Below are 15499 nucleotides of genomic sequence, written 5' to 3' on the forward strand. Positions count from 1 at the left end.
TTATCAGCAGTTCTTTAAAATAATATTGGCTCTTAGCTTGTTTTCCCTGGACAGAATTTCCCCATGTCCTACAGTGGCACCACAAAGGACAATAGTCATTGATTAAATTAATATTTAAAGCAATACTTCACCCACAAAATGATCATTTGCATATCAATTACTCATCCTGTGTTACCGTAAATTTGTGGAGAAAATGTTTTGCATGCCTCCATGGTGAACAAAGAATCCAAAAACATAGGACTTTTTTGATGAACTGGAGTAAAAGGGGGCCATGTCTAACAGCAAAACTTTATCAAAACATACATCTAAGCCACATCAAATCTCATACATCTCGTGCAGTATATTCCAAGTCTCATTTATCCAGTTGTATGCTCAGTACTTCCCAAACAGTGTTGGGGAAGTTACTTTTAAAAAGCAGTGTTTGCTCGTTACTCGTTACTTCTTAAAAAAAGTAATCCCTTACTTTACTTAGTTACCCTCTGTGAAAAGTAACTTTTTACATTACTTGTTACTTTTACGTTACTTTTATGGTGCTTGACTTTGGGCAGAACCCCATCTCATTTCCTAAATGTGAAAAAATCCGAGTTTCCCACTGGTATTTACCACTTTGGTGATAAAATAAAGATTAAAGAGTGAGAGTTAATTTGTGTTAACTAGGCTACATGAATTTGTTACATGACAGATTACTACTACTAATAGCCTATTTGCCAGACCTGCTGCATCACTGAATGAGGAAAATATTAATATTCACAGACACTATCTTTGAACAAATAGTGTCATATTCATGAATAAATCATTTTCTGTTCTGTTATTACGTGTGTAACTGTGAGACTGTGTTTGTGTAACAGACTCATACTTTGCAGTAAGCTACAGACCTGCACGAATAAATTAATTCATTTTCTCTTCTGGTATGGTATGGTAGGTACTTTATTAACCCCTCGGGGGGAAATTTCAATGTCACAGCAGCAATTTAAAATACACAAAATAGGAGCTGCTGCAACAGGCTGCCGTTCACACAGCGGCAGGAGGGTAGGCAGGTTATGATTGTTCTGTTTTCTGTTAACACAATGCTGCATTTTATTGATGTTTTGGGGGTCGTTTTGATTTCGTTTGAAGTTCCGGGGTCGTATGTTGCCCATGTCTGAGGTCTGACTAGCGAGGTTAACGTTACATTAAACAACACTTACCCAGCCATACAAGTGCAGTTCGCTGTCAGTATATAGTTGGTCGACTTGTTCAGAATCGCCCAGGTCTTGTACATTAGTTAACGTTACTGTTTTGTGTCCTTGTCGCTGGCTCGGCACTACTTCGGTCTATAGAGCACAAAAACCATCAGATAAATCCCGGTATTCAATATCTTGGACATGACCGCAAAGTACAAAATTATACACATCAAGAGGTTTATATGCCTGGAGTTTTTCATGCGTATAAATGCCGGGTTTCTCCACAAGATATAAAAAAATGTCCGGCCACTGTAGCTTAGGCCATTTCATTGGGTCGGAAACCTCACTCCGTTGCTAATTATTAGCTTATTACAATAAGCTAACCTGTCTTCGGTTGACAAACCGTTAAAATAATCCGAGGAGGCATGTGTATCTTCCATATTCCTCATACGATTCTTGATTTTGGCGCTCCTGTCTGTACTGTTGACATGGCAACTGTCACAGTTCCTGCCTAGTGCGCAGCTGAGGCAGACAGGCAGTGTCACCGTCAAATCTGTCCCCGAGAAAAGTAACGTTGTGCCCAACTGACAAAGTAACTACGTTCCTTTACCATATTTTCAGTAGTAACGCGTTACACTACTTTTTACCCAATAAAAGTAGTTACGTTACTGTAACGCGTTACTTTGTTACTTTGTAACGCGTTACACACAACACTGTTCCCAAACACATGCATTTGTGCTAAAACCATACAATTTTAGACACATCTGCATGACCCAGGGGTGGCAGCCTCTACTATCAAAAGAGCCATGTTTGGCCAAAAAAGAAAAAATCTGTCTTGAGCTGCAAAACATATTTGAGCCCTATAATAAAGGTAACACAGCCTTTTAAGTCGAATTCAGCCTATCAACATCACTAATAGATCTAATTGAGCATTCATTAATATGTATAAGCACAAGGTGGCTTTTCTGCAGTGGGCTACTTTTGATTATTTGGTACTTTAACTTTGCAGCATTGCTGATGAAAGCAAACGAATTTGTCCATGCACTATTAAATTCTCTATTTTCCCCTGAGACTTTTCCCTTTGTTGAATTTGGAATCCACAGCTAGCCCAGCTAGGAAGGCTCAAAGACTACTGTAGCCATCACTAGTGATGTTTTTAAAGGGAAAAGGCGCCAGGCCAGAGGAATGACGCACATTTTAGTTGACGAAATGTTGAAAGAATTTTGTAAATCGGGGGGCGTCGGTGGCTTAGTGGATAGAGCAGGCGCCCCATGTACAAGGCTGTTGCCACAGTGGCCCGGGTTTGGCTCTAGCCCGTGGCCCTTTGCTGCATGTCACCCCCCCCCTCTCTCGCTCTCCCCCTTCACACTTGTCTGTCCTATCAATTAGAGGCTAAAATGCCCCAAAAAAAATCTTTAAAAAAAAAAAAAAAAGAATTTTGTAAATCGGTATATAGGCTGTGCAATTTTTACAATTGAAGAATGTAAGAATCACTTTACAACAATAGATAAAAAAATTAAAATGTAGCGAAAACAACAGTTATTCATTTCCATAGACCTTTCTGTCAAAGCCACAGGGAGCGGCTGTGCTACCCCTGGCATTAAGTCTTTGCATGGACATGTAGCGAGCTAACTCAACGAAATGCACAAGCAAAGTTCAATGCACTTGGGCGTGCTACTTGCATGCGGAAGTGATTTTCTTTTTTTTTGTGAGGAAGTGTTTTAAATAGAAAGGTTTTTGCAAAATTGCATGTGTTTGGGAAGTACTGAGAATAGGACTTCATGAATGAGACTTAAATTATCCTGCACGAATTGTGTGAGAGTTTGTGAACAGATGTTTTAATATAGTTTTTCTGTTCTCTGTTTTTGGATTCTTCATTCACCGTAGAGGCATGTGAGAAAAACAATGTTTTCTTCATGAATTCCATGTAACACGTAATGAGTAACTGATGTACAGATGATCATTTTTGTTAGTGAAATACACCTTTAAAACTCGATGAATAAAATGTCATTAAGGTTGGGAAAAAAATGAATTTTGTAAAAGCGTGCTTTTTCTAACCTTTTTAACGTGGCACAATTATAATGATCATGTGTTTATAATGAGTGTGTTTGCTGTTGCAGTCCGGACAAGTGCAGGTTCATGGACTCCAAGATGAAGCCACTCTGGCTGATGTATAAGAACCCCTGGGCCCAGGGAGACATGGTGGGCATCATCTTCAAGAACGGAGATGGTAAGACACAAGAACATCCGAGTGCATGGCCACACACAGACGGCAGCCATACAGTGTCAAGATTTTTAGTTGTAGTTATTTTTAGTATAGCACAAAAGGAATACATGGAAAGGTTAAAATGCGGGGTTGTAGACTGAAGGTACTGCAAAGATGTACCGGAAAACCCAGCAGGTCTGCTTTGTTTAGAAAGGGACGTCCCCTAAATTCAAAAAGAGGAAGGTTAAAAGTCAAACACTACCAGGGTGAAAGCATGAAATTTAAATCTGATCCATCTCCCGTGGTAATGAAATGAAGATTGCCCCCCTTGTTTTTTTCTCATCATCTTTAGATCTTCGACAAGACATGTTGACCCTCCAGATGATCCAGCTCATGGAGACTTTATGGAAGAAAGAAGGCCTCGATCTCAGGTACAGTGGGAGCAGCTGTTTGCAGCAGCTGTTGCACGAAGAGTTCTTCTAAACCAACCTGACACTGATAATGTCACCATATACTCGCAGGATGATCCCGTATGGCTGCCTGTCCACTGGGAACAAGATGGGGCTCATCGAGGTGGTGAAGAACTCCGACACCATCGCCAACATCCAGCGTAACAGCAGCAACAGTGCCGCCACTGCTGCCTTCAACAAGGATGCCCTGCTCAACTGGCTCAAATCTAAGAATCCTGAGTGAGTATGATGAACAATGTTGACACAATGTTAATACTGGAGCCTCCAAATGTCATCTTCTAACTGTAGATACTGTACTGAACTCTCTAGAACAGTGGTTCCCAATTGGTCGGTCATGGGTCCATTCTGAATAGACCACAAGTGACTCATGAACGTGTTGAATTTGTAAAAAAAAAAAAAAAAAAAAAAAAAGCAAAACACTTTATTTTGAAGTACAATAAATTAGCAGCACAGAACTTTAATGTTGAAGTGCCATTTCCTGCTGTAGAGTGACTGACTCACAGACAGCTACTTGACAGAGACAGCAAAGTACCTCGACAATGTGGCCAAATTCAAGTATGACGCTAAATATATTAAACTGTGTGGACCTTGAACTAATGATCTTGACCCCGTTGCTGGACCAGTTGGGAACCACTGCTCTAGAAGGGATGACGCTCTATAAAGGGTAACTTGGGTATTTTTCAACCTGGTCCCTATTTTCTCATGGCTTTGTGTCTACGTGACCAATGGGAACAACAATTTTTGAAACTGGTGGAGTATTGAGCGAGAGGGCTGCAGCTGGGAGATGCCAAACAGGCTGCAATGTAACCACTCAGGGCAATTATGCACCCTCAATTTACATCCACTGAAAGTGCTGACTACATAATGAAAATGATCCTCACAGAGATAGCGCTTTCTAATAAAGAGTAGGATCCTTTTTGTTGAACCAGAAAAACCTTGAAATCGTTATTGCCAAAGGCACCTGACCAGACTCAAAAAAACCCCCACAAAATAAAACTCACAAAAAACATCTTGTTTCGTCTTTCCACTGTTCCAACAATCACCAACTCTGGTTTACTTAAAATGATCCCTTAACTCGCTCAGTTAGATGTGGTGAAGTGGCAGGGAAAACAATATGTATAGAGCTAGTGTATTTTCACATCTAACTGGGTATTGAGAGAAAGAGCTGCAGTCGGCAGCCATGATGCAGTGGCATGGTAAAGACTAAGAGCATGTTCCCACCGTCAATATTTACATCCACTGAAAGTGTTTGTTTTGCTACTGACAGGCTCTGATTGTTATTATAAGTGTCCAACACATTATAGAAAGGATCCCAACAGAGATAGACCTTTTTGTTAGAGAGATCCTTTCTGTTCAACTAGAAACAGCCACGAAATCATCATGGCCAGTTCCACCAGACTCCATTTAAATAAACAGTAATTTTAGGGTGTATACAGCCAGTATATTTTAACATCTAACTGGGTGAATTAAAGGTTTATTTCAGCCAAACAAGAGTTGGTGATTGTTGGAACAGTGGTAAAATGAACCAAGACCATTTTTGTGAGTCTTACTGTGTTTCTGTCGACTTTGAGTGAAGTGTGTTTCAACGATAAGAAAAATTACAGTTTATTTAAATGGAGTCTGGTGGGTTTAGTGATAGTGATTTGGGGCTGTTTCTAGTTTAACAAAAGGATCTTAATCTTTAACAAAAAGGTCTATCTCTGTAAGGATCCTTTTCATAATGTTGTCAGAAACTTGTTGGCAACAACAAGCACCTCTAGTGGACGTACACTGAGGATGCATATTGCCCCGAATGGTTACATTGCAGCCTGTTATCCTGCTGCTGCTGGCTGCAGCACTCCCACTCAGTACTCAACCAGTTTCAAAAACTGTTGTTCCCATTGGTCACTTAGACACAAAAACGTGGGAAAATAGGGTCCCTTTTGACAAATACCAAAGTTACCCTTTAACCCCAGGAACCCAGCACTGGGTCCATTGTATGAACACCAATGCTGTTCAAGGCTTCAAAATTTCATCCACACATTTTCAAATTGTTTATCATGATCAGCAAAACCACCCAAATGGCCTTTTACCCAGTAACTTTCCCCAGTTCTCAGTTCTTTGTCGGGGGATCCCCAAGTGCTCCCAGACCAGCTCTGTCATAAGCTGTGTCCCAAATGCAGACAGTATGATACACTAGTTTGAGTCATGTTTTGTTTTGTTTTCTTTTGATGTAACAACACAAATAGATTTTGTTGGTCTTGTTTGAGTTGCATTTTCACTGACATCTCTCAGGGCACAGCTTCTGTTATTTCCTGTTATCAGAAAATGGTCAGCAGCAATATATTGACTTCCTGTAAACAACTACGTCACTGTGATTATGTGTCCAAGTGCAGCGCAAGATGTGTGAAAAAAATGTACCAACAACAGCACCTTTAGTATTTTCATGTTACAGGGGATTGAAACACAGTGATGCGTGAAATGTGTCACATGCTCTGGCTGTTTTGAACTGACTTTTTTAAGATTGCGGTAACACCTCACTTTTCTCCCCCCTTTTATTATTTATACAGGGTTCATACAAGGTGATTGAGGTGCTTGAATTTGGGACAATTTTAGTACTGAAACCTTGAAAATCAGACTAGGTCCTTGAAAAAAGACTTGAATATACTTGAGAAGAGAACACAAAATTATTTTATGAAACTTAATACGTACATTTTTTGAACTAGTAAGCCAAGAACGGCTGTGTCTGCAATTAATTTCTGATGCTGTATGAGCGGTATGAGCTCAGCGACCCACTGGGTTGTAAACACCAGTAAATAGTCGGTATCAGGTTTCGCCAGCCTGCAAAATGCTCACACCGGAGCAGCATCAGCTGTTAGCACAGGTTTTGAGCTGTAATTCGGCAGTAAATTAGCAGCTGTGTGTGTCTGACTTTGGATGGTGGAGTTATTATTTGAGTTTGTTGGTTGCAGAGGGCGGAGGCTCTGCTCTGCACTATTTTCCTACTTTTTTGTCCTTTGCTAGTCACATGCCTGACTAATAACCAATTAACTGAATGAATGAATGACTTTCTTTCAAGCAAAACAAAAAATAAAAACAAAACAGTAACAGACATGCTCAAAAAGGAGTAGGAAGAAGTGTACACTTGTATAATCCTACCCCCTTCTCACTTTTCATCTCTCATTTAAAAAGGAAATTACCAACACTATTCCAAACTAATTTACAACCATTAATATAGATAGATAAACAGTCTTAGATATTAAACACAAACCCCATTGCAACCAAGTCCAGATAAATAAATAAACCAACCCATCAGCATCACCTCTCTTCGTCTGTATACCTTCCTAAATAAAACAAAGTTAATAAGTGCTACCAAGTTTTAGGCCCTGGTAGTGTGTTTGCTCCATTTACGAATTTCCACAATGGTCCTGCAACATATGGTTGTGGAGAAAACAATTTCATCTTTGAAAAAAAAGGATGTCTTTCTGTTCAAACCAGGTTTATAAACTGTATAAAAGCAATTATTAAATGCTCTTTAACATACTAAATTATAGGTGTAAGCAGATGCAAGGATTTTTTTTATTGTTTATGGATATATTTGTCATCAACTACAACTCTGCCTTTGAGGCACCCATAAGCAGAGGCTGGTGTATAAACAGATAATGAATGACTATACAGTAAAACACAGTTTAGTAGTAAGATATGTCTTTGTAGGAGAGATAATAATAGTTGACAAATACTGTACATTAGTAAACAATAAAATGTCCTTATGTCTGCTAACAACTACATTACAGTGTATTATAAACTCTTTATAGGGTTTTCCTGTTTATGTCTTTTATAATTCTAATTTTTATTTATCTATATAGTCAAATCTCAACAAACCTACAGTATTGTTATTGGAACTCAACATGTCCACAGGCCCCTGGTAGCGACACATTCTTAGACCCGAAATAGTAATTTAGCAACCACAGTGGTACAACTAAACAGAAAATCATTACAGTGCAGGAGAGATATTACAAACAAAAAAGCCTTAAAGCTTTGAACTTTATCATTGACCCTAGCTGACATGTGTTCGTATGACACAATCTCTAACATACATTCCCTCAATTTTACAAAATCTGGAGGGAATGTATTTTTCCAGAATCTGAGGATCACTTGAACAGCTTTTACGATACCTATATTTTCATATTTTGATACATTTGGCATTTCTGTTCGGTCCCCCATAAGGCATAGCTTTGGTGATTTAGAACTACTTCCTTATGTGATCCACAACTCCTTCCCAAAATGAGTTAACCAGTTTACATTCTCAGATTGCATGTACAAATGCTCCTGTTTGTGTCTTGACATTTCCCACATAAATTATCAGCCAGTAGACCCATGCTGTGGAGCTTGAATTAATTTATACTGAGTAAATTTCCCCCTTGTCTCCTTTATATATTTCCCAGTATTTGACAGCATTTGCAGCCATTCCCCTTTGCTTTAGTAGGTCTTTCTGCCAAATGATGCTCAGATTTTTACAAATTTATTTTTGTAACCCGCTGAAGATTTTGTTGTGTAGTTCTTAAAGATGCTATTGTTACCAGATATAATGACATGCTAATTAACAAACATTATAGGTACTGGCTTTAAATTCTAGTCAAAGATCCCATGGTACTTTTACAAGTTTTGCTTTCTTTTGTTTTCTTTTGTTAAGGTTTCTGTGTCAATACAGTCATCATTAAATCACTGACTCATTCTATTGCCCCATCCCTTCATTACTACACACACATATTCATTAAATGTCCTCTCAACTCATCATTAATACCAGCCTGTCATCACAGCCTCAGTTCACAGACAAGTATATATTTTCCTATAGAGATAACCACCCCTCTATTTTTTTGTATGTTGTTTGCAACTTTGCCCTATATCATGTCAAATTTAATTGGCTGCCAACATTGTACTGTTTTTTTTTTCTGGGGTGTTTTTTTTCCTTTGGGTTTTTTCTGAATACAATGAAAATTAAAAAAAAAAATGCTTTTTGCATATTTCAGTGTAACATAAACTTGCATGGGTATTTGCTTAAGCATGACACACTGTAGCCTTACTTAGTATACACAGTTACAGTGTATGTAGAAGTCTTTTTCTTGACAGTATGGAGAGAAATCCTTTTTTCCATCTATGTTTGGAGCATTTAAGTTTTATGTTTTGAGAAATGCCCTCTGGATATCTGTGCATGTGGTTTGAAGTGTTTACTTCAAAGTATTTCATGCGTGCAGAATCTTAAAACCACGACAGACCAACACAAAGTGCACAGACGACTACAGGTTTAGCAATATTAAGTGAGAGTAGATTTTTATTTGGTGCCAGACAGTCTGAAGGTCTTGTCTTTTCTAAAAGCTCCTCTGAGAGAGAGAAAGAACCATTCAATGTAATGAATAAGCCTTTGTACGTCACGTTGGCAAGACATGCCCAGCTGACTGCCCGACAGAACGAAAGGTAATTAGCTTGAAATGCTGCAGCACTTGCACTGGAGCAGGGAAAATTAGTAAAAGCTTAAACCTCCGTGCACGTCTAGACCGTGACAGGACATGACAGTCAATCATTAATCAGCCACAGGAACTCCTGCTGTGAATATTTCATAAAGCAGTGAGGAAATCCTGCCGCATGACCGTGTGTGTGTGTGTGTGTGTGTGTGTGTGTGCGTGTGTTTGCGTGTGTTTGCGTGTGTGTGTGTGTGTGTGTGTGTGTGTGTGTGTGTGTATGTGTTAGTAGTTCTGCAGGTTATTTGATGCAGATAAGAGAAGTGTAAATGTACAGTAAGAACAAAACCCACTCATGCTTTGCTTCCTTGTTCCTCTGATATTTCTGTCACCAGGGAAAAACTTGATCAAGCAATAGAGGAGTTCACGCTGTCCTGCGCCGGCTACTGTGTAGCCACTTACGTCTTGGGTATTGGAGATCGTCACAACGACAATATCATGATCAGGGAAACTGGACAGGTGGGGCTGTGCTGCTGTGATATGTTTCATCACCTTACCACAAGGGGGCGATTGGACATAGAGTGGGAAATGGGTGTCAACCTGACTTTACTTGTGCTCTGCTTCATAATGCAGTGTAGCAGAACACTTACTGTTGTTGCCAAAATCAGTGGCACAGTTGCATAAGTAGTAGTCACTGGTTAATGTTTGAAAAACACAAATTGTTCTTTCCTTCAACATGTAATACTGATTGGTATGTCAAGGTTTGTGAGTTTCCAAACTGCCAACAACATTAGAAGGGAACACCATGTAAGAATTCCAGTTTCCACAGTCGAGGAAAATTTAATCAATGTCTGTGAACATGAGCTACTCTCTCTCAAAGCCAGACACCAGAGAAGTAAGTCTCAAACGTGTGATGTCATAGAGGATAAAGTCTGGAGCTGCTCCATAGACAGTGGAAGGGCGACTGATTTTATGGACCCACAGAATGTTTTTTTTTCTTTTTTATATCCAAGTGAGCTTTATTTTATTGTAGTGTTCTCAGGTCTGAAACAGAACATGTCCCGATATACTCAGATCATTCCCCTGGGTGCTCTCAGTGACATCTTGAACATCCTTCCTGATTTCTTGTCTATGGAGCAGCTCCAGACTTTACACCTGATGACATCAGAAATTTTGGGTCGTTATATTTTTGGAGAGAGTTCGTCATGTTTCTTTATATGTTTTGGACTGTCTTTGACCATAGGAATAACATGGATGAATTTTGAAAATGGGAGTAGTTCTTCTGTAATAATACTTCTTAAAATTTAACTACAGTGAGTCTGTTTTGTCAGATTAGATGGTCACTTTGTAGTGATTACTTTTTCAAATGAAGTGACACAAATTTGGTTACTGAAATTTAAATCGTCATCCGACCTTACAGCGACACAATAAATAACCTGATTCAATTAATCAAACAACATTAGACTTTCACTGCATAGTGGCAGACAGTTTGAGCTTGCAGTCCTGGAAATATGGACATTATTAGTCCTTGCTCAAGCCCAAGGACAAAAACATTGTGGTGAGTTGTACTCTATGTGGAGGTGTGAGATTTGATCCACATTATATCTTATCCCAGACTGTGCTACGGCTGCACTAAAGTAATATAGCTCTGTGTGCATTAATGAGAGAATTGAGGACATTTAAAAGGAGCACAAAAAAAGGTACTTTTCCCATTTCCTAATTTTATGTGTAGTAACTGGTCAAGTAATTTAATTACTTTTGAGAGAAGTAACTAATAACTGTACCAGTTACTAATATATTGGTCATCCGTCTGGACTTGCTTGAATTTCTTGAAGACGTTTCGCCAAAATCCAAAGTTCCAAAAGGCTTCCTCACTTCTTATGGACTGGTGTGGAGTCACAGGCTTTAAACTGTAGATGTGGACCCTTACAGAGTCGTTGAGGTCCCATGTGAGCTCTGAGTTTCAGAGTCGTTAAGGGCACTTGTGAGTCGTTGACCCACCCGGCCATCTTGTGTGTTCACACCCACACAAAGCCTGCGACTCCGCATCAGTCAGTTAGAACTGAAGAAGTCTCTTAGATGAGAGGTAAAACATCTTCAAGAAACTCAAGCAACTATTTTACTTCTTCCAAAGTACACCTGCCAATCATTTCACAGCATTGAAGGAAGCGTGGATCTACTCATGGACAAGAGGCTTGTGCTTGTGACTGTGAGATGCCGTGGCTGTGCTGTAACGTTAGCTAGCTCAGTGGTGCTGGGTGAGCCAGCAGTATATGCATGCTTATAGCATCAAATAACTGATTAAAACCATCTTATCAAAGAATGAGGGCACAAAACTTTAAAATGACAAAAACCATCTTTGGGAAAAAATGTATTAGATGTGTACTTTGATTTCATCATTTGGTCCATGTCCCATCTGCTAACATGGAGGGGGCGGGGATTATGAGCTATACTGCCAGGGGGTAATCGAGATGTTTTGGCCTCACTTTTGGGGAGCTGCCATCTTGTCCATCTTTATATACAGTCTATGCTTACTACAAGGTCTGTGGATTGTCTTGAGTAACCGTGTTATGATTTCTGGAAAGAGACATTAGTGTTGACTTTTTCAAATGTATTATTTTGATGAGCCGAGTGCCATTTAGTTCCATTACATTAGAGAGAAGGCAGACATCTCTACAGCTGATATCTCCAACACTCTGCAGCTCACACCAAAACAATCTAAACTAATTAATAGCACTACAGGTAAGAGGAAACATATGTGTATTTGATTTTGGGGCGAACTGTCCCTTTAAGAAATATGACTGTGGTCAGTGATTCAGAGCCCAGAAGTCATTTTCACCTTCTCTCCTTCTCAGCTGTTCCACATTGACTTTGGTCACTTCCTGGGCAACTTCAAACGGAAACTGGGGATCAACAGGGAGCGTGTGCCGTTCATCCTGACTTATGACTTTGTCCACGTGATCCAACAAGGAAGGACGAACAACAGTGAGAAGTTTGAGAGGTACATTGTTTTTGTATCAGTCTGTTTACTGATCTGGGATTCTGTTCACGTATTTTAAACTGATGACTGAGTATTGCATCATGTTGTCAGGTTCAGAGAGTACTGCGAGCGGGCCTACAAGATCCTGTGTCGGAACGGGATGCTGTTCGTCAACCTCTTTGCTATGATGAAGGCAGCAGGACTGCCAGAGCTCACCTCCTTCAAAGATATCCAGTATCTAAAGGTATGCAACAGTGATGATGCTGCAGATGATGGTGAGGAGGAGGAGGAGGAGGAGGATGATAATGATGACAATGTTTTTTTGTTTTGTTTTTCAAAAGGACTCTTTAGCTTTGGGCAAATCAGAGGAAGAGGCACTGAAGAATTTCAAAGTGAAGTTCAACGAAGCTCTGCGGGAGAGCTGGAAGACGAAGGTCAACTGGATGATGCACTCCTTGGCCAAAGATAATCGACCGTGAAGAACACTGGAAACCCGAAGACCCACCAAATATTATGGATTTTAACTTATGGAGATAAAAGGGAAGCAAACACAATCAAATATTTTACTTTATTGATGGCATTCAAACACACTCCTCTCATGTTTACACCTGACTTGGCCTGTCTGTGGTTAATAATGACTGAATGGAATCATCCAAAGATTATTCAACCATGGAACATAATCTCAACACACAAACATTTTCCTAATGAAGGAAATCCTCACACTCATCTTTCTCCCGTCAAACATCGGAATGCCTTTGACTCCAGGACGTATCGACAAAGATTATAAATATGCTTTTTTAATGCGTTAAAATTGCTACTTGAAAACCACCTGCACGTGCAAAAGTGTCATGAATCATGGAAACAGAAGCAGAGACTGAAAGTTCATCGCACCAACTGCATCGCTCTGCAGGGAGCAAACTGCAAACAAACTTCATGATGACTTTAGACAACGCCGTTTTAGTCACGGAGTTCCATATCACGGCAGCAGTTTCACCTCAAGTCTCCTTTTGTACGGTTTACGACACTGGATGGATGTGTCATTTCCTCTCATTTCAGTTGCCTATTTGCAAATGTGTCTTTTTTATTTTATTTTATTGTGTTTTATTTAATTCAGTAGCGCTGAGGTACTTGTACAAAGTCACGGAGGATATTTTAAAAAGATATTGTGTTTTACTGCTGTATTGACGTGTAATGTTGCCTTGAAGTGCAGTTTGTTGCCGTTGGAGTGCCAGCAGACAGGAAGCATTGTAACATTTACAATTTATTTTAAGATGAGAAAATAACTTTAGATGGGACCTTTATTTTGAGAGCATCCTTGTGTGTACCAGACTGTGTTACTCAGCAGACTCCTACCAAACAGTTACTACACATTAAAGGAACAGTTCGACATTTTGGTAAATAGCCATATTTGCTTTCTTGCCAAGAGTTCGATGAAAAGGTCTTCTGTATACCACTCTCATGTCTGTCCATTAAATGTGAAGCCAGGAGCCTTTAGCTTAGCTTAGTTTAAAGACTGGAAACAAAATCAGCTTTTACACTGCCTTTTCAAGGCAAGAATATTGTGCTGTTATTCTACCTTGCCGTCCTTTATTAAAGGTAAGATCGTGGAGTGGTTGACAGAGTTGTCTTGCGTTAAAGCCAGCAGGGGAGGTTGTAACAGTGCATAATCGACTTTTGTGTAAAAAGGACAGCGTGCAGGATGGGTGTTAGCAGTTAGCAGCTAACTCGAAGAAGAACAGCAGCCCAAAATGACTGCAAATTGGCTGGTATTACCGACTTGATGCGTTTTTTTTACAAAAACCGGACCGTTTTTTTTTTTTCTCATACCGACCCAACCCTAGCTGCCTGACGTGTGTTGTATGTCACACTAGAGCTCCACGCTGTTGTGTTACACATTACGCTCACCATGCCTTTTGCTTCCAGAACGCCATCATGCTATCTAAAATCACACAGTGGGGTGACGTGATGTTAGGTGTTGTTTGGGTCTGTATACAAAAGCAAAGCTAAGTAATGATTAGATAGTTTGCACCTCTATTGTGGGATCTCTGTGTAAAAAGGGCGATAGTGAAACAGCTAGTGTGACTGTAACTAACCTAACAAAACCTGCCTACCAGCATGTCTAAACTGCACTAATTAATACATCATATCTTGTTTGTTAAATCTGTAGAAAACCTGTAAAAACAAAAAAAAACAACAACAAAAAAAAAGACAAGTTGTGGTTGTACAGGGTTACGTGCTGGACTATTTCTTGGACAGGAACAGATGAGTAAACAGTTTTCCTCTGTTTCCAGTCTTTATGCTAAGCTAAGCTAAGCTAAGCTAAGCTAAGCTAAGCTAACAATCTCCTGGCTCCAGCTTCATATTTAATGGAAAGAACTCTCAGCAAGACAGTGAATAGGTACAAATCACAAAATGTTGAACTATTTCTATAATTTCAACTAGCATTCGCAACTAAAAAAAAAAAAACAGATCTCAGGTGCTAGACAAAGATATCATGTAGATGTAGAGAATTATATTGAAAACATGAGGCATTACAACCCAAATAATAATCTTGTTTTAGCCATAGACTTGTGGTTACTTTTCTCAAAATGTGCCCTTTTGAAAGTGTAAATCTTGAATATGTGAGCTATCTCAGATGATGCAGTAAGTGCGTGTGTGTGTGTGTGTGTGTGTGTGTGTGTGCGTGCGTGCGCGCAAGTGTGTGTGTGTGTGTGTGTGTGTGTGCGCGCGCGCAAGTGTGTCCAAGCGTGTGCAAGTGTGTGTTATGTTCTGATATTTAAGTTATGCACTGTGATTTCCATTGTATTTGTTTGACCTGATGTGCCATGTGCCATGAAAGAGATTCCATGCTTGTACTGTCAAACACCTCTTATACTCATGTGCATTGTATGATTTAATTTTATGGTGCGTTCAGACTACTTTACATGCTGTATATCTTGCTGTCAGTCATGCAGAGAAGGGGATGTGCTTCCTTATCATCTTTTTATTTTGCATAACAGTTCAAATGATCTCTACCATTTGTATGAATCTGTACAATGATGACTTTTACAGAAGAGCAAGTGTAGCTGTGGATTACACAGCAAGAATTTTTAATTTCCTTAAGCTACTGAAATATTCACTGTGGAACAGGCTTTAAATATGGGTCATCAATGCCCCTCATTGTGGGCTCAGCTAAACACTGTTGCTTTAAAGGGACAGTTCACCCCAAAATCAAAAATTCATATTTTTCTCATACCTATAGC

General features: G+C 39.5%; 1 protein-coding gene across 2 annotated transcripts in view; it reads left to right on the plus strand.

Moving 5' to 3' along the window:
- pik3cd (phosphatidylinositol-4,5-bisphosphate 3-kinase, catalytic subunit delta) overlaps positions 1–14049 on the plus strand; it is a 31858-nt gene extending 17809 nt beyond the window's left edge. For both annotated transcript variants that reach the window (XM_033629576.2, XM_078170100.1), the window contains exons 17-23: positions 3284–3393; positions 3722–3800; positions 3891–4058; positions 9673–9796; positions 12133–12278; positions 12369–12501; positions 12599–14049. In XM_033629576.2, the coding sequence (XP_033485467.1) occupies positions 3284–3393; positions 3722–3800; positions 3891–4058; positions 9673–9796; positions 12133–12278; positions 12369–12501; positions 12599–12736 (898 nt within the window). In that variant the 3' untranslated portion in view covers positions 12737–14049. The remainder of the gene's footprint in view (positions 1–3283; positions 3394–3721; positions 3801–3890; positions 4059–9672; positions 9797–12132; positions 12279–12368; positions 12502–12598) is intronic.
- Positions 14050–15499: the final 1450 nt, after the last annotated feature.

This window comes from Epinephelus lanceolatus, chromosome 8, assembly GCF_041903045.1.
Source record: "Epinephelus lanceolatus isolate andai-2023 chromosome 8, ASM4190304v1, whole genome shotgun sequence".
In the NCBI taxonomy this organism is placed as follows: Eukaryota; Metazoa; Chordata; class Actinopteri; order Perciformes; family Serranidae; genus Epinephelus; species Epinephelus lanceolatus.